At 37.1% G+C, this 25840-nt stretch overlaps 1 protein-coding gene across 4 annotated transcripts in view; it reads right to left on the bottom strand.

Annotated features, from left to right (window-relative positions):
• Positions 1–4475: 4475 nt before the first annotated feature.
• The window catches only part of LOC149836674 (RNA helicase family protein), a 307604-nt gene continuing 286239 nt past the window's right edge, over positions 4476–25840 (bottom strand). For all 4 annotated transcript variants that reach the window (XM_090005515.1, XM_090005514.1, XM_090005516.1 and 1 more), the window contains 2 exons: positions 6427–6549; positions 4476–4764 (listed from right to left, as the gene is read on the bottom strand). In XM_090005515.1, coding sequence (XP_089861641.1) covers positions 4681–4764; positions 6427–6549 — 207 coding nt within the window. In that variant the 3' untranslated portion in view covers positions 4476–4680. The remainder of the gene's footprint in view (positions 4765–6426; positions 6550–25840) is intronic.

Genomic DNA, 25840 nt, shown 5'->3' on the forward strand with positions numbered 1-25840 from the left:
TGTTAGTATAAAAAAATGATATGGCAAGTAGTTGCTCTCCAAGCAGGTAGTTGCCCCACCTTATTACCATTTAGTTGCGACCATTTGCTGTGAACATATAAGGTTTAACAATTAGTTTTTATTAATCAGTAGTAAAACAATATAAATATCACTTTTATCACTTAGAGAGAAATACGGGGTAAGGTAAAGGGTTTTCGACAAATTGTCTTTTTTCTTGTCTTCGTTGTAAGCCACTTGTAGTCTTTCTACGAATCTTGCTAGATACAATATAGTAAATTCAGCGTGGTAACAAAAGAAGCAAAATTACATGCAAACATAACAAAAAAACAAACAAATTAATTTGCAAAACTAACACTTACATCACTTGCCAAGAGAGTTTCTTTGCAAACACATACTCTTTCGAATCTGGGGTGTTATCTTCTATAGCTTTTGCTTTCTCATTAACTTATTTTTAACAATAAAATAAATTATATATGATTAATATCAAATATATACACAAGATTTGGGATATTGCTTCTACCTCATGTACGACCGACTATTCCTTGCTCTTCGAAACTCGGGGTCATTTGAATTCCTTTCTTTTGTCAGAACATATACAACCATACATCTCAAACTACTTAGATATATACATAAAGAAGCAATTAATTAAAAAATACTGAATATATATATATATATATATATATATATATATATATATATATTATATAAAGAAGCAATTAATTAAAAAACACTGGATATACACATAAAGAAGCAATTCATTAAACAACACTGGATATATATAGATACTGTTATTCATGGTGTCGCCTCTTGTGGCCAACCTCACTACATACACTGTACTTGTATAACAATATCCCTGTGTTCAGAACACTCCGTCTATTAACCTTAGGTCGCCCTACTTTGTGAACAACTTTTGGTGGATAGACAACTATAAGAGTAAATAGAGCGATGTGTGGGACATTATCTACCATCGGGAAAAATCAATATTAATTATATACAGCTCAATACGATTCAACTTTGAAGAACTTGTCACAGTAATCCTATGGTAGGCTGCCCACATACAAAATGCATGCGATCATAATTTCTCGATCGTTTGAGTGTGTTGATAGTCATTCAAATTGTTTATAATCATTAAGCCTTTCATTACGTAATTGCTCATACAAATCATGTATTCGCTTCAATGATTTTCAATTGTTTTTTATTGTATGAGAACCCATTGTACGATAACCAAGGGTTCACATTTTCCAATGCCATTGGTGCATCGCTTTAACCCGCCCCTATTTGTCCAATGTCATAAATGTCTTCATCATTTTCTATTGATATGACATACTCATCATCATTGATATCATCCAATTTTGCATTGTCAACATGATCACTGCTATCATTAATTGACTGTTTGTTTGAAACAATTAAATCAAAATTTATCGTATCTATCACTTTACTTGCTTCTATGCATCCATTATTCTTGCATTTCTAACATTCAAGATTAACCATCAAAATATCACATTCATCATCACACCTACACCTCAACCATAAATTATATTGAAATTACAACTTGTACCTAGCACTGTTGAATGTTAGGAAAGGTTGCACTTATTTTTCCACGTACAATATCAATATCGTTCACTGTTTGAAACTGTTGGATAATCGACAAAGGACTTAGCTCGATAGATGGCGCCTAAGATATATGCACATTCTCCATGAGATTCACATCATCCCATTGATCAACTACTCTTTGTTTAACTGCACCTTTCATTAACTTTGTATACTTTTAAGTAAACATCACTACTAGTTAACATCGATTCTATATCATCATCTCCCTCAACATCTATCTACATTTCTTGGTTGTTTGGAGAATAACTATACCAGAAGCTCAATAAATCTGCCATATATCTATTTTTATAAGACATCAAAACCGTAAATTCCTTAAAGGTAGTCCTTTCAGATGCCAACAGCCTACAACAATCACGATAGTGTACTTTAGCACTTTCAATGCTTGTGCACAATGAACCCTAACCCCATTATACCAACACATACGTTAAATCATCTACAATAATATATAAATTTTTATGCAAAAAATCGTAAACATAGTAAACCCTAAACGTTAAATCCGGTGGTTAGGGACATCGATGACAACACAAGAAAACATATAAAAAACATCTATATCAACAACCAGGCACAAATACACATGGGGATATTAAATAATCACGAGTTAGGTTCGTTCACACCCTTGATTGTAAGTTGTCGTATTAAATAGAAATACAGATGGGGACACCCACATATATCAATAGAACTGACCTTTCGAACCTATAAATAGGAAAGTCGATTACAAGGATGATACTACAACCTACTCGAAATGCAAGAATCTTAGCAAGGGTTCTACAGAGAAATTCTTTGTAGACACAAATGAGAAGAAAACCCCTCAAACAAAAATGAGTATATATATATAATTCAACAAAATCGTAGCTATTAAGAAAAATCGCATAAAATAAAAATTTTGCAAATATTTAAGTAGCGTATTTGTGATTTTGTTGATTTCCTTTAAGTGGAGCTTTACACAAAAATTTATGCAATTTCAAAAAGTATATATGAAACAGTAAGATATTTGTGAGAGGTGTTTCACAAATATATTTATGCAAAATATTTTATTATATACGAAACACTAGGACATTTGTGATTTTGGTGGTTTTAGTTTCACCAAAATTTTATAAATAAATTTATGTGATGTTCGTGAGGTCTAAATTCACATAAAAAACCTATGATTTTGTATTTAAGTGGGTGTTGAAAATAGCCGGCGGGCAGTACAATTTTATCACAAAAGACTTAAATTAGCAGTTGTGAAGGATAAAATGGTCTTAACGATGTCAGATATTTGTGATATTGAACATCGAAAGAATATAAAAAATTATAGGATTTTTAAGGAATCAAGTCAAATTAGTCGTACAATACCATCATTTTATGTAGTTACCGAATCCTTAATGACTAACCGTAATTAGCGGTGTCAACAGGCCAGGTTTACCCAGACTTGACTTAACCCAAACCAAACCTGTTAGGGGTTCGAGTATGGTGATAAATAATAAGACCCAAGTCCAGACCCAAAAGTTCGATTAATACATGGATCAAGGTATAGTTTGTGAAATTTTATATCAAATCTGGACACGACCCGAGTTTCGATCATGACCCACAATTTTCTAATGTAAAAATGATAAAAAATATGGTTTTACCAGGTATGGTTATAGGAACGTGTCTCATCTTTCGAACGACTATAAAAAAACAAATTTTTGACATCGAATCAAAGAGATACGAATCTAAGAACAAAGACTGTTATGCAAAAAACAATTACATATTTAAGATGAAGTTAACATGTATGAAGGGTAAAAAGGTTTTTTTAAATCTAGATATTTGTGATTTTGAACATGGAGATACGATTGAAAATTATAAGGTTTTTAAGAAAACTGGTTAAATTAGCCATACAATGTCACTTTCCATAGTTCTTATAGAGTCTGTGTATGTTTTTTTCTTATAGTGGACCTGATTAGACCCGGATACTATAACGATACCATACTCAAAAATCAGGTCCAAATCTGGTACCACCTAGGTCCGAACCAAACCCCACCGGTTGACACCCCTAACCGCAATGGCTTGATCTCAAAGCTGTACAAGTTCTAAATTGATCTTGTTTGGCCTCCATGAATAAATGATTCTACATTTCTAATCTTTCACAAAATTACCAATGGAATTAAAATTAACGAAAGGCCTCATTATACGATGAGCAGCATTGGCACTAACCTTGGCCTCTAGCTAAAAAATAACATCAACATTATTTCTATGTATGATATTTACAATTCCCTTCCTTACCCTGGAACGGCTCAAGCCTCTAATGTTCCACGAAAGAATTTTCAAAATCCAGGAGGGCCAAATCAGTCATTTGTTGGGTGTACTCAGCTTCCCCCTGAGCTGTAATGGCACAAGCATCACACGAACAGACGTTTAGAGACTCGATGGTTTGGAGCGTCATGAACAAGCAAGTTGTGCAGCTCCGTAGATAACGTTCGCTTATTCTGTTTAATGTAGGAGCTGGTAAGGAGTTTGGGTTTGGAACCCAAAGGCCATTGGACTTTTAGTAGGAGTGTTGAGCAAAGAGGCTGTGAGCATTATTCGTATGTCAACTGCATAGGGCTTGCAGAGCAGGGCGTATGAGGGATTTCATCATGCGCACAGTTATCATACATGTAGTCTACGTCTAGAGACCCAATATGAGCTCGTGACACAGGCTCACCGGGCATGTCGGGCTCTACTAGGGTTTGAATTGATGTCCGCCCCTAATCAGGCCACTCTAAATATATTTTTGAAACCAATTACCTGAATGGATTCGGGGGTGCAGTTGGTTGATTTTTAAAGGAGGCTGAATTGACCTCTGTATCGTTTTGACAAAGGACCGATTCAATCTGAATCAGCCGATTCAGATCGATTTTAACAACACTGAACAACAATTCCATTAATGCATGGAAATACATATAAGCATTGTAATGTGAAAAAGTAAAACATGGCTTATTTAACTGAAACCAAAAGATATTTTTATTTGTTAAATTTCAAAATACATGTCTATGCCCCTGGGGATTGAGAACGCCTGGCCAGCAGGGTCTTGTGAAAGGCGTCCAAGTAAAAGGAGCTGGGATCATACTATGACTTTAAAAGCTTGTCCTCTTCCAACAATAAATGGATTATGGACTTCACAACTTCTTTTTGTACAACATTGGCAGCTCTCTGAAATTTCAAAACCAAGGTTGTTATGTCAGTTCATACAATAGCACTCCACATACCAAAAACAACACTTATGCCAAAATGAAAAAGAAAAGAAGAAGAAAAATATCCGAGGATCAGGATCACAAAATGACAATTATTAATCAACTACTTCATGCAAATTAGAGGTGGAATATGGCTCGGCCAGACCTGATTCTAAGACAATAACGTCTGATCTATAAGCTGATTTATTTGGGAAGCTTGATTTATAAGCTGTGAGACCAGGCTGTGGCCTAGGTCTTTTTCTGGTTTGGGCACAATCCTGGGGCTGTACCCGCTTTGTTGATCAATATGCCAGACGAGCAGGTCGGGCACTGGCATGAACCTAACCTGACAGGAACCTTACTCCCTCACTTCCCTCTCCACCTCTCTCCAAATCTCTATGCTCCACTCTCCTTCCTCCCCTTTTACCTCCACTTCCCTCCCATAAACCCTCCTATACTCCATCACCAACTTCAGACTTCCCCATCTTTCAATCTCCTACCTTCACTCTACGCCTTTCTCTAATTGCCAACAGATTCATGGACCACATTCCATACCAAAGGAGAGAGAGAGAGAGAGAGTTCTCATCAGAAAGAAATGGCAGTAGTAGAGGGGTGAGAATGTGCCCGGGCAGGTGTCGACAGAGGAGAGTGGATCATCTGGTTCGGGCAATTAAGTAGCTCAAAACTCGACATACGAAGCTGTCAAGTAGGGCTTCAGCAAGGTACTTTCTGGGTTCAGGCAAAAAACAACTCCAGCCCTAACCAAAGTCAGATGGCTACCTGGTAACTACACGACACCCACTCAAACCGTTATTAAAAACAAGATAAATTGACGAGGAATATATGAATATAGATATTTGCTAGGTGCTAGGCTATCCATTTTTCATTTCAAACTAGGATACAAAGGATGCTCATCAGGGATCTCCTTAAACAACATAGACACACGTCCACACATGTATACTACAGTTACAAATACTCCCCACAGTTTTTTAAATAATCAATGCTTTTTTGTCATGAATAAAAGGCAAAATTTCAAAATATGACCATTTTCAATCTATTGTGATCTTATCACAAAAACTGTTGATAATTTTACAAATATTTTTTAATTGAAAACATTTTCCCATTCCTTTTTATATTATTGTAAAAAATCATAAAGCATTGTTCCGTTTTTTTTTTGCAACTTTTAAATAACTAATGTTTAACAAGAAAAATCATTATTTTTAAACCCCAAGGAAGGGCCTCACCAAGAAATTAATAATATTATTATTTATATTGATGACTACATAAATTACATATTTATGCATGTGCATGCATGTAAACAATGTGTATATGTATGCATGTATGTATAGCATAGCAAAGATTAAAAAATTCAATAACCCGTAAGTCATGTAGGATAAAGGTAAAAAGTTTTAATTGTCATTAAGGTACCAAAAAGAATTATGAAACTTTTAACATGGTCACTAAAGTAAAAAGTTGAGATTCACCAATTTCACAATATCCTCAAAGGACCTTGAGTCAATTTTATCAAAAAATTAGCTGCCATGTTATGTTAAAGATTGAGAGAGCTGATATAAAGGGACATGGATTCTTTAAGGAGAAAGTAGTTGCACAAACAGTAAAAAAAAAAAAATGGAAAACTAACCTCTGGCTCAAGGATTAGTTCCTTTAGAACAGAATGAAGTGTAAATCTTAGTTCCTTAAGCAAAACCGCTATTTGTGCTGATGCAGTAAGTTTTAGCCAGCCATCAACAGCGACAAAACCAGCCTGAGAAAGGAAACAATTAGTTATGCCCATTGTTGTCAGTATCGTTGTGAATCCCAAAAATGTTTACTTTTAAATACCCACAGTTTTGTCATGCAGGTTTCTTCTCATATTTTGATTTATTTAATGTAGACTATGCAGTAGAAAGCACATCTACGCAAGGCGAAGGGTTCGTAGGTGTTGGATGAATCTTAAACAATTGCCTACGTATTTTCTTGTATGTTTCCTTAGTGATATCAAATTATGAGTCCATTAAACTTGCAGGTGTCCTTTGAATCAAGATAATTTTTAAAATCATTTGAAACATACTCTCCCTTGAGTCTCGAATTAAATTGAATTTTAATTATAGCATGAAAGATTTTAAAATAATTGAAAGCTTTTGACTTATGCCTAAGAAAAAAAATCCAAGTATATATAGACAAATCATCTACAAACACAATATAATAAGTGAAACCACATTTAGAGGCAATGGGGGCATGACCCCAAACGTATGAGTGCACCAATTCAAAGGACCGAGAAGAAATGAAATGGAGCTTGACAAAGGGAAGAGACTTTATTTTTCCAAGTATGCAATCAATATAATTTGAATTTTCTTTAATAAAAAATGTAACAACCCCAACTCATCCCCATTGAAAAGTGATTTTTTTTTAAACAATTGCGAAACCAAAACCCAAGGATACGAGGCCTCACAGACTTAACACATTCCAAACCACAAGGGATCTTATATTGAACCAACAATCAACTAACTTTATTAATCAATAATCAAAGTTGAGAATATAATCAAATTAATGTCTAAAATCATAGAGCCACATTGTCACAAAAATATCAGAAGTGGTCACGCAGTCTCGTAAGCTCCATATGGCAGACGTCCTTATCACTGGGCATCGAATCCTGTAAAAAACAAAAATAGTACTGGATAAGAATCAAAGATTCTTGTACAAATACCTCTAAAAATCCAAATATGCAAGAAAAAACATAAATCAAATTCATGCAAGTTTCAGAAGAAATAAACTGCAGCAATCTCATAACTTAATTAACATTCATGCATTTAACAACAATTATTATGCAACAACAATATCTCACTTGAAACAGAATAGGTAAGAATGCATGAACTAATGCAGAATAGTAAATATGCATGATTTCAATACACATGCATGAATATATTATTAAGTTATTATCAGAGTTTTCTTTTGCATGCATGTCCCTATTAAATGCACACAAGTTTAGTTCAACTTTTCATTAAAATCCACAGATACTCAAAACGGACACAATAAATTCCCAAAGTTCAAGATAGGTTCTCAGTTGTAGCTTAACACACAATTTGTATTTTATAATTGGGTTTCACACTTGTTCCTTGACCGATATCAAGAATCAACACCATTCATCGAAACATTAGAAATCAACATCTAATGTCGAGACACCAGAAAAATCAACACCCATTGCTGCCACTTTCTTGGTATACCAATAACAATAGTTGTGTCTACAGCAACACCCCAGGTAAAGTGGCTGAAAACTCCCTAAAACCATAGCCGAGAGGTGAACCACCATATCGAGTTCAGAGGCACAATCACACACGAAGTTTTAGTATCCTCACGATTCCCCAAAACCACCATCCAGGATTCCCACACTGTGGAAGGGACATATAGGAAGAAAACATTAATTACACTGTTTTATCTCTTTTATCTTTTTATCAAAAGATAGATTCTTTTCAAAAGCTTCGTTTTGCAAATTAACATGCAAAATACAACTCGAGACCTTGACCCATTACAAAATTTAGCAGTGCAATTAATTTAGAAAGCCAATAATTTCATGATGGATTTCGCAATGCATATACACAACTTTTAGAGCAACACATGCTTGTGGCCCACACGGCTTACAATGGTTCACGCCTGACTGTAAGAATATGAGTTCCTGGATTATCACCAAAACGAAGCTTCCAATAGCTTCAATAAAAAATACCAAAAGATCATTCAGAAGAACTACAAAGGTTAATACACAATACCCGAAAAAGGGTATGCCACAACACGAGAAAAAACATTTTATTGTATGGGAAAACACCCACTAAAATTATATCTTACAAGGGGGGCAAGGCCCCATATTTATAATACACTTAAGAGGAGGTGAGGAGGGAGTCGTTGGGCTCCCAACGACTCTAAATAGAGCCGTTGGGAGTCCAACGACTCTCTAGCTCCTTTACTTTTTGACTTTAGTCAAAAAGGCAAAAGGTCTAAAAAAGTCAAAAAACAAAAGAATAAAACCTATTCTAACTAAACTCAACTAAACTACATAACTAAACTAAAAAGAAAAATGATTACATATGATATTACATTATTTAACACTCTCCCTCAAACTTACGGTTGAATAACCGAAAGTTTATCCAAGAGAAAGTGAAATCAAGGAGCAACGAGAGGTTTGGTAAAGAAATCTGCTAGTGGATATTCTGAGGAAACATAGGGAAGATCAATGGTGCCATGTAGAGATTCCTCTCGCACGTAGTGACAATCCATCTCAATATGCTTGGTGCGTTCGTGGAATGTCCTGGTGCTGGCAATATAAATATAACTTTTGTTGTCGCAGCATAGTCTTGATGCTCCTGTACTTTCAACACCCATGTCATGAAGGAAGCGTCTTAGCAAGACTACTACTATAGTGGTTGTAGCCATAGCCCGTACTTGGCTTCAGTTGACGAGAGATAAACTTTTTGTTGCTTCTTGCACCTCCAAGAAATCAATGATTCACCTAAAATACACAGAAACCAGTAGTTGAATATCGATCATTGGGATCAACTCCCCAATCTGCATCAGTATAAGCAGTTAAATCTAAGAAGGAAGAAGCAAACAAAAAAAGTTCTCGAAAAATGCAAGTTTTAATATATCTAATAATGCGTAAAGCAACTCCCATATGAACAATGGTAAAAGCATGCTGAAATTGGCTTGCTGTGTGGACGACATACGCAATGTCACGTCTTGTAATAGAGAGATAAGACAATGCCCCGACAAGTTGTCTGTAAGGTGTTGGATTTTCAAGCGGTTCTCCATCATCAATCTTTACTTTGATGTTTACAACTTCGGGAGTGTCAACCTGTTTTTTGTATGAAATACCATAACTGTCAATAATATCTAGGGTAAATTTAGACGGAGTTAGCAAATAGCCTCTAGAAGAATAAGCAACTTCTATACCAAAAAATAGTTTTAAGAAACCCAAATCACTTATTTCAAAGTGTGTTTTAAGAAATTTTTTAATGTTGTCAACTCCCTGCTTATCACTTCTAGTGATTATCATATCGTCTACATAGAGGAGAAAAATATTAATACCTGCATCAGAATTCTTAACAAACAAAGCTGTCTCAGTAAGACAAAAGATTGAAAACCAAAATCAAGCATAACTTGACTAAATTTATCATACCAAGCTTTTGGGGCTTGCTTAAGCCCTATTTAACCGAAGAGCCTTTCTTTTTGGAATATTGATGCCAGATGGTGGTTCCATATACACTTTTTCAGCTAGACTTTTATTGAGAAATGCATTTTTAACATTCATTTGATATATATGTCATTTCTTTGAAGAAGCTAGAGCTATCAAGATCCTAACTGTGATCATTCTAACAATTGGAGCAAGTCTCCTCATAGTCTATTCCATATTCTTGGGAATAGCCTTTGGCAAGTAATCGGACTTTAAACCTCTCAAGAGTGCCGTCATTCTTGGTTTTAACTTTATACACCCATCAACAACCTATACGCTTTTTACCTGGTGGAATATCTTGAATAGTCTAAGTATTTATTTTTTCTAAGGCCTTTAATTCTGCTGTCATTGCTTCGACTCATTCAAATTGTTCATTTGCTATAGCATAGTTAGAAGGTTCTACGTAGGAGTGTATTAAGGCAATGTATGCTTGACATTTTGGTGAAAAGACTCATAGGACACACATTTTTTGGAAACTTTGGACGCTCTAGATGACTTTCTGATTGACACTTGTTCCTGTTCTTTAGTATATTTTTTGAGAGCAGATGGTTTTTCTAAATTACCTTGCCTAGAGTATTGAATACAATCTTGATGATCACTAAATGATTCTGCATTTGTCGTGTCATTTTGATCTTGACTTTCATCGATATCACCTTCATCAATTTTTGGAACTAAGTGTAAAATTGTCTATGAAAAGACAATACGCATACGAGTACAAACAAAATAGAAAAGATGTGCACGAAGGCACTCTCACAACACTTGAACAAAGTACGCAAAAGCGTAAAAATAATAAACATGCACAATGGCATGTATTTCATAGAAAGAACCGAATGCTTGAGACTCTCAAGCTTGGGAAAAACAAGGGGGGAACACCCCTATTTAGACAAGAGGAGGTGCAAGGGGGCTCCCAAAGGAGTCGTTGGGGAGCCCCCAACGGTCACATTTGTGACCGTTGGGGGTCCCCAACGACTCTATTGGGGGACCCCCCAATGCACCTTTTATGAAAAGTGAAAAAATAAAAATAAAAAGAATAAAGTAAATACAAAAATAAAAAGAAAGAAAAGTACAACATATTCCAAATGGAATATGCGCAAGAGGGGAAATTACAGTTATACCCTTATCGGGTAAACATAAAATAAAAAAAGAGAAAAATATATATAAATATATATATTTATATATATAGAGATACATATACATATATGAATTATATGTAAATGTATCTCTATTTATATAAGTATATATATTTATATTTACATCAACGATTTTGAGAGATACATTTTAACACCCCCCCTCAAACTTACGGTGTGATAACCGCAAGTTTGCCAAGGAGGAAATGAAATCTGGGCGAACATAGAGCTTTGGTGAAGAAGTCAGCAAGCTGATACTCAGACGTTACGTATGGTAGATCAATGACCTTCTTCAAGTATTCTTCTCTGACATAATGGCAGTCCATCTCTATATGCTTTGTTCGCTCGTGAAACGTGTGATTCTTGGCAATATAAATTGCACTTTTATTGTCACAGCACAGCTTTGTTGGTTCGCTGATAAACACTCTCATATCTTCCAAAAGACTTCGAATCCATACAATTTCCATGGTGGTAGATGCCATGGCTCTATATTCGGCTTCAGTGGATGACAGAGAGACCTTCTGTTGCTTTTTACATCGCCATGAGATCAAGGACTCACCTAAGAAAACACAGAAACCAGTGGTGGAGTGACGGTTACTAGGGTCACCTCCCCAATCTGAGTCAGTATAAGCAAGCAATTTCAATTCAGAGGAAGAGGATAGGAATACTCCCTTATTTACCGTTCCCTTCAAATATCTGATGATGCGAAGCACAACACTCATATGAACGGTTGTAGGAGCATGCTGAAACTGACTGGCGATGTGTATAGCATGTGACAAATCAGGTCGAGTAATGCTAAGATACATTAGGGAACCTACCAACTGCCTGTAAGGAGTAGGATCGGTTAGAGAAACACCGTCGTCAATCTTCATTTTTGCTCCCACAACTTCAGGAGTTTCGCATATTTTGTCATCAGGAATACCTGACCTGTCAATAATCTCGCAGGCAAGTTTAGATTGAGATAGAAAATAACCACGTTGCGAATATGCAACCTCAATTCCAAGAAAATATGTCAGAAAACCTAAGTCTGACATCTCAAATTTTGAAGTCAAGACGGACTTAATACCCTTGACTCCTTGAACATCATCACCTGTAATCAACATGTCATCAACGTAGAGTAACAAAATTACAATCCCTGCATTAGATTTTCTAGTAAACAAAGCAGTGTCAGTATAACATGAGGAAAAACCATTTTCTAACATTACACTGGTAAATCTATCATACCAGGCTTTGGGAGTTTTAAACCATAGAGAGCCTTACGAAGACGAAGAACTTTATCTTTAGGAATTATCATGCCTGGTGGGGCATCCATATATACTTCTTCGTTAAGATCACCATTTAAGAAGGCATTTTTAACATCCATTTGAAAAATGTTCCAATTTTTAATAGATGCAATAGTAATAAGACACCTAACGGTAACCATTCGAGCCACAGGGGCAAAGGTTTCTTCGTAATCAATCCCATACTCTTGCCCATACCCTTTTGCAACTAAGCGAGCTTTATACCTTTCTAGAGAGCCATCGCTCTTAGTTTTAACTTTAAAAACCCACCGACAGCCTATAGTTTTCTTTCCTGTGGGTAGAGTTTGGAAATCCCAAGTTTCTGCCCTTTTAAGAGCATTAAGTTCACTTTGCATGGCTTCTTGCCATTCAATGCATTTTTTAGCTTCTTCAAAATTTCTTTGTTCAAAATAAGAGTGAATGGCACTAAGACAAGCCCTATATCGAGGTGAAAAAGAGTCAAAAGATACAAAACGAGTTGGAGGTCTTCTATTCCTTTCAGATCTTCTATGGTCAAGAATAGGAGAAAGCTCACTATATTGATCAATAGCACTTCTAAAGGTGTCTTGGTTTCTACGAGAGTAGGTTATAGGCTCACTTGGAACTCTATTTTCTAGTTCATTGAGTGAGTTATGTTCACCAATATCTGCATCATTTTCCTCATCATGGTTTAATGATACCTCATCATCACTAGATATATCATCATTACTAGACAATAAGTCAAATAAGAAGGAGTAATCAAAATTTTCTTGTTGAGAATTTTTTTTTTCAAAACCACTCATTTTCTAAGAAAGTTACATTTCTAGAGACATATAGCTTATCATCTCTAAGGTCATAACAACGAAAACCTTTTTGTATTTCGGAATAACCAAGAAAGGCACAACGAATAGCCTTGGGAGAAAGCTTGTCATTCTTATCTGTAAGTATAAAACACTTACATCCAAAGACTCTTAACCTATTATAATTAGGTTCAAGCTTATGTAATACCTCAAAGGGAGATATTTTCCCTAATATCCTAGATGGTAAGCGATTTATCAAATAAACAGAAGCAAAAGCTGCTTCAGCCCAAAAGTTTTTAGGAATATTTTGAGATATAAGAAGGGTCCTACTGGTCTCAATAATGTGCCTATGTTTTCTTTCAGCCAACCCATTCTGTTGGGGTGTTTTAGGACAAGACCTTTGGTGAATAATTCCGTGATCCTCAAGATATATCTTAAATTGATTGGAGAGATATTCTCCTCCAGAGTCACTTCTAAATATCTTTATGTTGCTGTTGAATTGATTCTTAATCATTGAATGAAAAATTTTAAAACATGAAAACACTTCATGTTTAAACTTAAGAAAATATATCCACGAATATCTGGAAAAATCATCCACAAATATAACGTAATAAGAAAATCCTCCTTTTGAAACAACAGGTGCAGGTTCCCAAACATCCGAATGAACAATTTCAAAAGTTTTAGAAGAGAACATAGTTCTTTGCTCAAAAGGTAAGCTTCACATTTTTCCGAGAATGCAGTCATTACAAGAAAAAGAGCTTTTACATAGGTCTTTTGCAAAATGTAAATATGATAACTTAGTGATATTAGGATGACCAAGTCTTTTGTGCCACACATTTATATCTTTATGTCGGGCAACATTACACAAAACTTTTGGAACTTGAAGAGATTCCATATAGTATAAATCTCCTCTGCTAAAGCCTTTCCCAATCAATTTCCCGGACTGACGATCCTGTATTAAGCATTTATCACAAGAGAATTTAATATCACATCCATGGTCCGTGAGTTGTGACACAGAGAGGAGATTCAAGTTAAGTTTAGGTATAAATCTGATTTTTGGAATAGAAAATTCTTGAGTTTCAAAATTACCTATTCCTTTAATTTCAAGAGAGGTTCCATCTGCAGTAGAGACATAAGATGGAGAACCATTTTTCGAATAATCGGAAAGTGAAAAAATGTTTGGGGACATATGAAAGGATGCACTGGAATCCAAAAGCCAAAAGATTTTACCTGGAGAAAAGAAGTGGATACGGCCGCACCGGAAGTAGATCCCTTGAGGAGAGGTTGAAGAGCTTCTATTATTTGATTTATAGAAAGGGTCCCACTCGAAGATGCCTCGTCCTTCTACGGTACACCAGTAGTAGCTATGGCAAGAAGTCTCTTCCATTTGGGACATACGGGCTTGATATGCCCTGGTTCTTTACAAAAATGACAAATAGTTTTGCTATAGTCCCTTCTTCCTCTTTGACCACCATTTTCACCTTGATTTTGAAATTTAAAATGAGGGGGACGATAGGTTCTTACATTGTTTCCGGGTCGGGATACGACATTGACCTCACTATTTTCTTCAATATTACAAGGAACCGCAAGAACATTTGGTCCTTGTTTACATAAATTCATACGAGTCTCTTCACCATTTAATTTGGTGAGAACATCTTCAAGAGAAGGGGGAGAAAAAGAGGAGAGAAGAGATGACCTTATTTGCTCAAATTCGGGCCTTAGCCCATTCAAAAAATTGAAGAACCGATCTTCTTCAAGTTGCTTGTGACGGAGCTCAATTGCCTCTCCACTCCATTTTGGTTCAAGCATTGCAAGCTCATCCCAAATAGAGGAAAGATCGGCAAAGTATTCCCTAATCGTCATTTCACCTTGAGTAAGGGAGATAGCCTTCTTTTGAAGGTAATACTTATGAGAGAGATCCCTTGAAGTGTACATTTTTTCAAGATAACGCCAAGCTTCCGATGCCTTTTTGAATTTAATAATGTTGGCATTAATCTTGGTTTCTACGGATAAAAAGAACCATGAAAGAATCTTGAAATTCTTCATTTCCCATTCATCGTGTTTCTTGGAATATTCCTCAAGGGCTTTGGTTCTTTCTTCTCCCTCAAGAATCTTGATTTCGCCTCCATTTACTATGGTAATCTTGGGTTCCGGTTCCGGAATTGTGCCAAGTACATATCCCCATAGGCCTTTTCCTTTTATATGAGGCTCCATATTTCCAGCCCAAACATGATAGTTGGACCCATTTAATTTGAAACCAAGAGCAAAATGGGACTCTTTTTCGCCCATTAGAGAGTAAAGAGGTAGAGAAAAAAGCGTACCAACACAATCTTTCCAACACCAACTTTGCACAAGATTCTTCTAAAATATTTGAGAAGAAGGATCCACCACTTCAAACTTCAAAGATCGGAAGGCATGTTTTTCGAGGCACTTGAAAATAGAGAATCCCACGATCTTCAATGATCAACCTTGCTTTGATACCATGTAAAATTGTCTATGAAAAGACAATACACATACGAGTACAAACAAAATAGAAAAGATGTGCACGAAGGCACTCTCACAACACTTGAACAAAGTACGCAAAAGCGTAAAAATAATAAACATGCACAATGGCATGTATTTCATAGAAAGAACCGAATGCTTGACACTCTCAAGCTTGGGAAAAACAAGGGGGGAACACCCCTATTTATACAAGAAAGAAGAGGTGCAAGGGGGCTCCCAAAGGAGTCATTGGGGAGCCCCCAACGACTCTATTGGGGGACCCCCCAATGCACCTTTTATGAAAAGTGAAAAAATAAAAATAAAAAGAATAAAGTAAATACAAAAATAAAAAGAAAGAAAAGTACAACATATTCCAAATGGAATATGTGCAAGAGGGGAAATTACAATTATACCCTTATCGGGTAAACATAAAATAAAAAAAGAGAAAAATATATATAAATTTTGGATGCAAGATTGATAGTAATGTGCCTTGTGTGAATGACTAAATGTGGTATTATGGCTTTTAAGGATGATTCGTGTCAAATGAGTACTCTTATATTCTTTGGATCGTTATGAAGTTGTGTTGAGTGTTCCTTTTGAGAAGCCCACACACCTCCCATGTTCAGTATAGCGTACTTTTAGACATGCACAACATGTTAAGTACTTTGTTGATCGGACGAAAGATCCGAGACGACCTTGCATCATGAAATATGTAAAATATTGTTGAAGTGAATTCAAGACTTATCTTGCCAAACTGTGTTGTATTGATTCTTTTATAGATAATATCTGTTGGGGTTTCTTTGGTGAAACCATGTCCCTTTCATCGTAGTCGTACTTTTGACAAGTACGATCGTACTTTTTGACAAATACGTCTTCTTACGTTGCGATGATTGGATGAGTAGGTTGTGGCAACCTCGACGAGTGCAAATAACAAAATGCTAAGAACACCTAAATAGGTGATGATTCCGCCTTCACCGGCAAGATACTCGAGTTTGGTCGAACGACCAGAGTATGTAGAATGAGTCTTCAGTTAATTAACCCTGATGTACTCATTCGAACCGCTGACTCCTGTCTGGAGAGAGGATGGGAAGGTACAAAAACTTCGATGGACAAGCCATTAATGACAGTTTCAAGCAAAAGACTCGGCTTCCCCAGTCATCGGAGTTAGGGGAAGGGGACTACCATAATTATCCTAGGTGGTAGCTCTCCATGTTCGGGATGCATCCATTGTTTATGCTGCTATGGGGATTTCTCTCTTGGTCACTGACCGTCCCATTAGGTGCGGGCTCAATCAGCTATCCGAGTTATCATAAAATACATAGCATAATAAACCCCCGGACCAGTCTATGCTGTTTCTAGAGTCGTGCCTTGTGCGTACCCACTTGGCTAGTTAATATCGAAACATAATTTAAATCCGATCACCCAATTTGTTGAGTTATGTGCGTATGATAGTTATAGTGCACGACAGGTTCAATACTTATGGAATTGTGTGTGTGGTTGATGAAGCATTGTATTTTGCTAGTTAAATTTCTTATGCAGTTCTTTGCTTGTAATAGTTAGCTTACTTGTGCCAGTAAAATGCTTGTAATAATTTTAGCATTGTGCTCATGATAGTTGCTCCGTGAATCTGTTGAAATTAAATTGCTATATATTTGCATGTCTACTTGACATATTAAATTATTCAGCTTAATTATGTTCAATATTGTCCAGTCTGTGCACCTACCAGTTTTTAGTGAAACTGACCCATTTTATGGGCAGGTAATGGATAGGTAATACAGTCTGCGATGACACGATGGCATGATGAGATCAAGATAGAGCTCTTTTCATGACGTTTCGCTCTTGAGGACATGTTGGTAAATTTGGTATAAAGTGTATTTCAAAATTTCTCTTTTTATTAAACCTTGAGTTACTAAAACTGTTTTAGTAAACTTCTTCTTGGTTTCAACAAACAAATTCTCAATCATTGAAATTGCATTTTAAAACCATTTGATTTCAATAGTTGTGCGGAATTCGATAAAGGAAAGTTTACGCTGTAATGCGCTCAAGGTCCATCGACTTGTTTTAAAAATATCATTTTCCGCTGAAGTACTATTTAGACTCTGATAATTGTATGATTTCAAAGCTTTCTAAACTATTCTAAAAGTTAGAAGTCTTGAATTTTTGGGGCGTTACACTTATCATCTCCATCCAAGTCTTCTTAGGCCTACCTCGACCTCTTTTAGCTAATATATTTTCCCATTTCTCTATCCTTCTAACCGGAGCATCATTAGGCCTTCGCCGAATATGCCCAAACCATCGTAAACGATTCTCACTCATCTTATTTTCAATGGATGCAACGCCTACCTTCTTACGTATTTCCTCGTTCCGAATCTTATCTTTTAGTGTCTTTCCACACATCCATCGAAGCATACACATCTCAGTTACACTCATTTTTTGAATATGATGTCTCTTGGCGGCCCAACATTCCGTACCATATAGTAAAGCGGGTCTAATTGTCGTCTTATAAAACTTCCCCTTCAACCGCAAAGGCATTCTACGATCGCACAACACTCCAGTTGCACTTTTCTATTTCATCCACCCAACCTTAATCCTATGATTTACATCTCCATCAATTTCTCTATTCTTTTAAATGATAGATCTCAAATATTTGAAAGTCATCCACCGCTATTTCTTGCTCACCAAGCTTCACTACACTCTCATCACTACTTCGTTGCTTACTAAATCGACATTCCATATATTCTGTCTTACTCTTACTCAACGTAAAACCTCTTGCTTCCAAAGTCTGTCTCCATAATTCTAACTTAGCATTAACCCCAGCTCTAAACTCATCAATCAAAACAATATCATCAGCAAACAACATACGCCACGACACATTTTCTTGAATTGGTCTCGTAAGTTCATCTATCACTATAGCAAAAAGGAAAGGGCTTAATGCAGATCCTTGATGTAACCCAACCGTTATAGGAAAATTGTTTGTCACCCCTCCACAAGTGCGGACATTGGTTACTACTCCTTCGTACATATCTTTAATTATATTAATGTACTTGAGAGAGATACCTTTCTTCATCATTGTCCACCAGAGAACATCCTTAGGTACTCTATCGTATGCCTTCTCCAAATCAATAAAAACCATATGAAAATCTTTGTTCGCCTCCCTATATCTCTCAATAAGTTGTCTAAGAAGATGTATAGCTTCCATAGTTGATCTTCCAAGCATAAAACCAAATTGATTCTCCGATATCATGACAACCTTCCTCAACCTATACTCAATCACCCTCTCCCAAAGTTTCATAGTATGACTCATGAGTTTTATACCACGATAGTTTGTGCAATCTTGTATATCACCCTTATTCTTATAAAGAGGCACCAAAGTACTCTTCCTCCACTCATTAGGCATCTTATTTGTCCGCCAATTCTTGTTAAAAAGATTTGCCAACCATACTAAACCTTTCTCACTCAAGCATTTCCAAGCCTCGATAGGTATACCATCCGGGCCAACTGCCCTTCTTGATTTCATTTTCTTCAAAGCCTCTGCAATTTCTTTCTTTTGAATCTTGCGCATGAAGTCACGATTCATCTCATGAAAAGGAATGGAAAAGTCTCCAAGATCCTGAGCATGACTTTCATTAAATAGCTTATCAAAATAATCCTTCTATCTCTCCTTAATCTCGTCATCTTTGACTAAAACCCTTTGCGTTTCATCTTTGATACATCTAACCATACCCAGATCCCTCAATTTCATATCTCTTCTCTTTGCAAGCCTATAAATATCCTTTTCGCCCTCCTTGGTATCCAACTTGTCATAGACCTCCTTATATACCTTATCCCTCGCGTTTCAAACTACTTTTTTAGCTTCCTTCTTTGCTACCATATACTTCTCCAAATTCTCATTATCACGACTCTTACTTAGATTTCTATAACACTCTCTTTTAACCTTAATAGCTAATTTGACATCTTCGTTCCACCATGATGTATCCTTACCTAGCGGTGCACCGCCTTTAGACTCACCCAAAACCTCCTTTGCCCCCTTTCGCATGCAACCCGCTATCTTATTCCACATTGATTCTGCATCCTCCTCGAGACACCAATTAGCTTCCTTAGCTACCTGTTCTACAAACATTCCTTGTTTAGCCCCTTTTAGTGCCCACCACTTAATTCTAGGATCTATCCTATGTCTATCCCTTTTGTGACATTTTCTAATTTTAAGATCTAAAATTAAGACTCTATGTTGTGTAGCTACACTTTCTCCCGGTATAACCTTCCAATCGATGCAACAACCCCTATCTCTCTTTCTGAGTAGGAAAAAATCTATCTGACTCTTATTAACCCCACTTTTAAATGTTACTAGGTGAGACTCCCTCTTCCTAAACCACGTGTTGGCTAAGATCAAATCATAGAACAAACCAAAATCTAGAATCCTTTCTCCACTTTCGTTTCTTTCTCCTATACCATAGCCTCCATGGATACTCTCAAATCCATCCCTACTAATGCCTACACGTCCATTAAGGTCTCCGCCGATGAAAATCTTTTCTCCATGAGATATCCCTTGTACTACTTCGTCTAAATCTTCCCAAAATTGACGCTTAGTGGAATCGTCTAAACTGACTTAAAGTGCATAAGCACTAATAAAATTAATAATATCCGTACCTACTACTAATCTAATAAGTATAATCCTATCCCCCTTCCTACAGACCTCAACTACATTATCTATAAACTCACAACTAATAACAATCCCAACTCCATTCCTATTCCTATGTATTCCTGAATACCAAATCTTATATCCCCAAGGTTGTATCACTTTTGCTTTCTCACCTACCCATTTGGTCTCTTATAAACATAAAATATCAATCTTTCTCCTACAGATAACATCTACTAACTCTACCAACTTACCAGTTAAAGACCCTATTTTCCAAGTGGCCAACCTAATTGTATGGTCTTGAATTATCTTTTTTACCCTCACCCGTCCAACAAAGTGCAGGAACCCTTGCCTATTTGACCCCACCCCCAGGCGGCGGTTTGAAGCATCGTTTCTGGGCAATGTCCTAGCTACCCTTGCCCACTTATCGCTACCTCCAGGCCTATAGAGTACAGAGCGTCGCTTAGTAGGGAACGCCCTAATGAAATTCGCATATTGGTTCATATTCATAGGGTGTGACTAAGTTTTTACGCTGGCTCTCACTGACCTACCGCAACCCTACTTCGTTATCCGGGCTTGGGACAGACAGTGTATAACTAAACAATTATGAACATGTTAAAAAAAACACGACCTAAAAATGTATAAAGAGCAAGTTTTTTTTTTTTGAAAAGAAATGACATGAAAACGCTACAAAAGGAGAATTTGGCAGAAGTACATAAAAAATACCTTGAATCGTTGCTCATCGAGGAGGGCTACCTCCGTCGCCCGTGTCGGATCTCCCAAGGCGTGAAAACCCCCTCCCTACCGTTGAGAGAGAGAGAGAGAGATGTGCGGTGCGAGCTTCGTCTACCTCCGGCGACCCAGGTTCCGACGAGCTTCGAGAGAGAGAGAGAGAGAGAGAGAGAGAGAGAGAGAGAGAGAGAGAGAGAGAGAGAGAGAGAGAGAGAGAGAGAGCAGTTAATCGGGTTTGAGGGTTGGGGGAAGGCACCGCCGAGCTTCGTCTGCCTCCGGCGACCTAGGGAAACCACTCTGGTTTAGGCGACCCCCCTTGTCCGGTGCTCTGGTTCAGGCGACCCCCTTGTCCGGTTTAATCGTATCAGCCAACTGTTATTTGGAACAGAGTTCACTGGCTCAACAGTGGAGGCTCAGCAGGGACAACCGATTAAGGGTCGATTGCAAACAGTATTCTGAATGGAGGCAGTTCTCGAACCAGAGGAGGCACCTCCAATGGTGCTCTGCGAGAGAGACAGAGAAGGGAGAATCCGACGAAGGATGGGGCTCGACTGGGTCAGCAGGTGACGACAGTCCGTCGTTGTCCTCCGGCGATAGGTGCCCGAACAAGAGAGGAATGAAGGTGGCGACCAATCAAACTCTAATCCACCAAAAAAAAACACAGATCATCTTATTCAACTCCGTTCCTCCAGATTCACGCATCCAAACACCAGAAACCCAAAATCTACTGGTAATTTCCTAGATCCAAGCCGAGAACGCTTTGAGAAAACACAGAAGGAGAAGAAAATCTACTCGACGCCTTTTTTCACCACTCTTGATGATTCTATTATTGAGCCTATTCTCTTCCATGCTTAATTCTTCTATTGTGACTTCTATTGAGGGAACCTTTCCTCGATGAAGAAGAACAAACTTGGTTGATTCAAATTTCAATCTTAATCCACTAATAAATTAAAAAAAATGTTACTCATTTATTTGATTTTGGCAGAGTTTTATGTCTTGTTGACAATGCCACTTTGGTTCAAGAAGAGCCAACTCCTCCCGTAATTCAGACAAGCTTGTTAAAATGTATCTTATATATATATTATATATATATATTATATATATATATATTATATATATATATATTATATATATTACATTAATACCCGATAGGGGTATTTTTGTAATTTCACATAGTTGTTGTAGAAAACAACTATTTTCAGTTTTTTGTTAAAATGTATTTTCTTTTTTTATTTTTCACTTTTATTTTTTGTATTTTTTAAATAACAAAAGGGGATCCAACCATAGAGTCGTTGGAGCCCCCTTTTGGGCTCCCCTTTTGAGGCATTTTGCCTCTCCTTCTCTCCTCTCCCTTTTGTATAAATAGGGGTGATCCCCTTGTATATTTTTCATCCTTGAGAGTTTTCTCTCTTCTCAACTATGTCACAGGGATTCGGCTAGGAGGGTGCCGCACCGCGTCGACGCGACTCGACGCGGGTGCGGGTGCCGCACCGGGTGCGGTCAACCCGATCTTGGGTGCATTGACCGCACCCAGGATCATTAAGGTCCATTTTTAAAAAAAAAAAAAATTTGCCCAAATGGGCTTACAATTTTTTTTTAAAAAAAAATTATGCAGCTGACAGGATCATTAAGGTCCATTAATGCTGTCATGACAATAGCTGACAGCAGCTGTGCTGTCAGCTGCTGACAGCAGTTGTCTGTCAGCAGCTGACAGCTGCAAAAAAAAAAAAAAACCCCGCCTATTCCCTTGACCCCCTTTATATATATATATATTACATTTTTGCCCCTGCCGCACCCCCGCACCCGGGTTTTTTGGAAGTGCCGAATCCCCGCACCCGCACCCGCGCCCGCACCCGCACCCGCACCCGCACCCGCACCCGCACCCGCACCCGCACCCATGTGACATAGCTTCTCAATAAGAGGCTTTTTACATTGTTGCCTTCTTAAAGGCTTGTGCTTGTATTGTCCCTTTGTGGACTTGTGATATTGTCTCTTTTATTCATTGTTGTAAGTGCTTGTATGCACTCTTTATATTTCCGCAATATCTCATTACATGGTATCAGAGCCACTCGATTCTTGAAGGAAAGGTGTGGTTCGTGTATCTCATATTTAGTGGACATCTTCTCACTTCTTGGCAACATCATGGAGACAAAGATTGACCTTTCTTTCAAGCTCAATGGAAAGAATTATATGATGTGGGCATCGACAATGGAAAATAATCTCAAAGGAAAGAAGCTTTGGGGTTTTGTCATGGGGACCGTTCCGGAACCAAAACTTATGCTCACGAAGATGGAAGAAGGTCAAGAAAAGGCTCTTGAGGGAGATGCTCGCCTCAAGGCCATTGAAAGTCATCAAAAGGAAGTGGAAGATTGGGAAAGCAATCACACAAAAATCCTTGCGTGGTTTATAAACAATGTGAAGCTTAAGGTATGTGCTAATATAGCTAAATTTCGTAGAGCCAATGAGGCTTGGTCCTTTTTGAGGGGTATGTATACCCAAAAGGATCTTGCAAGAGCTTACTTCTTGCAAGAAAAGATTAGAACCACCAAGCATGGTGATTCTAGCATTCAAGATTATTATAGTGCCCTAAATCCACTAAGGGATGAATTGGCTCTCTTGGAGCCAAAATGGGTTTCTATAGAAGATATTGATTTAAGGCAAAAACAAATGGAACAAGAACGATTGTTTCAATTTCTTTTTGGGCTACATCCCGAATTTGAGCAAGTGAGATCTTCACTTCTCCATAGATCTATTTTTCCTCCTATTGAAGATGCTATTGCCGAAATCACTCAAGAGGAGACAAGGCTTGGCATGAGTAAGCATGTTGATGAAGTCCTTGCCGTATCAAAACCGGGTAACAATGTTAGAACCTATAAGCCTCCTCATTTTGATAAACAAGGAAACTACAATGAAGGAAGAAAAATGATTGTTTGTCATTATTGCAATGAGCCGGGTCACATTAGACCCGCTTGTCCAAAGCTTATTGGAACCTTCAAGCCTAAAGTGGCCTTTCTTGAAGAAACCACCACCAAAGAAGATGAAGGCAAGAACAATGACATTAAAGAAACTCTTGGACAAATATCTATGGCTCTCCAACAAATGCTAAAAGTCTCTTCCTCCACATCGCGGCTATTGCTTCATCATCATCACCCGGTACGTATTCTTGGATCCTTGACTCCGGAGCTTCTTTTCATATGACCCCTCATGAAAATGCACTTAGTGATGTTTGCACCAATTCAAAGGACTCTTGTGTCTCTACGGCCGATGGAACTTTTTTGAAAATTTCAAGTATTGGCTCTTTTAAAGATTCACAAAATTTTTGTGTTCCAAAAGTAAGAGTTGTTCCCAAACTAAATTTAAACCTATTTTCGGTTTCTCAAATTGCCGACCATGGATGTGAAATATCTTTCTCATCTAATGGTTGCTTTGTGCAGGATCTCCGGTCCGGGAAGCAGATTGGGCAAGGCCATAGAAAGGGCGACCTCTATTATATGGACCATCTTGATCTCCCTACAAACTTTTTTTGTTCTTATGTCCAAGAAAAAAACATGGAAACTTGGCATAAAAGACTTGGTCATCCAAGTTATTCAAAAATGTATCTCTTTCCTTTTGGAAACAAATTTTGTAAGGGAAAAAAAATTAATTGCAAAGATTGCATTTTTGAAAAAATGAAATCTATTCCATTTCCAACTAGAACTTTTCTCTCATCAAGGCCTTTTGAATTGGTGCATTCGGATGTTTGGGGGCCTTCTCCGGTTATGTCTAAAGGGGGCTATTCATATTATGTTACGTTTATTGATGATTTTACTCTGTATGTTTGGATTTATTTCCTTAGTCATAAGTCAGAAGTATTTACTTTCTTTAAAGACTTTCATAAAAAGGTTCAAAATCAATTTCAAAGTAACATATCTATTTTAAGATCCGATTCCGGTGGCGAATACTTATCTCACGAATTCCAAAGCTATTTAAGCCAAAATAGCATTTGTCATCAAAAGTCATGTCCTAGGACTCCTCAACAAAATGGCCTAGCGGAAAGGAAACATAGGCACATTATAGAAACCGCTATAACATTACTTGTTTCTAGGAATATTCCAAAGAAGTTTTGGGCCGAAGCCGTTCTAACCTCAACCTATCTAATCAATAGAATGCCCTCTTCTAAGTTAAAAAATGTTTCTCCCTATGAAAAACTCTTTAAATTTTCACCCGATTTCAATCGTCTTTGTATTTTTGGCTGCAAATGTTTTGTCCTACTACATAAAAGGGATAAGTTATCTCCAAAAGCAATTGAATGTGTTTTTTTAGGATATGGTGAAAATAAAAAAGGGTATAGATGTTATGATTTTAAGAATGATAAACTATATATTTCAAAAGATGTAACATTTCTAGAAGAAGAAAATGGTTTTGATAAAATAGAAGAAACAAATGAAATTGATTATGTATTCTTATATGATCTTATTGATGACATACAAGAAGATTTTCTTGAAAACATAGACGATACTCGTGAGGTGTCCCCTCTTGACATAACACCCTCAAATGATAGTGATTCAAATATAAATGTTCATGATAGTGATACCAATATAAATGTTTACTCAAGAAGAAATCAAGAAAATCCTATTAGTGCCCTCGAAAAATACTCTCAAATTTCTGAATCCACTGAGGAACCACAAGTTAGGCATTCTTCTAGAATATCAATACCCCCAAATAGGTTTGTATCCTATGATTCCTTAACTCCCAACTATCGGGCATGTTTAATAACCCTACATTCTTATTTTGAACCGGCCCACTATAATCAAGCTAAAT

Source organism: Nuphar pumila, chromosome 5 (genome assembly GCF_984573655.1).
Source record: "Nuphar pumila chromosome 5, dmNupPumi1.hap1.1, whole genome shotgun sequence".
Lineage (NCBI taxonomy): Eukaryota > Viridiplantae > Streptophyta > Magnoliopsida > Nymphaeales > Nymphaeaceae > Nuphar > Nuphar pumila.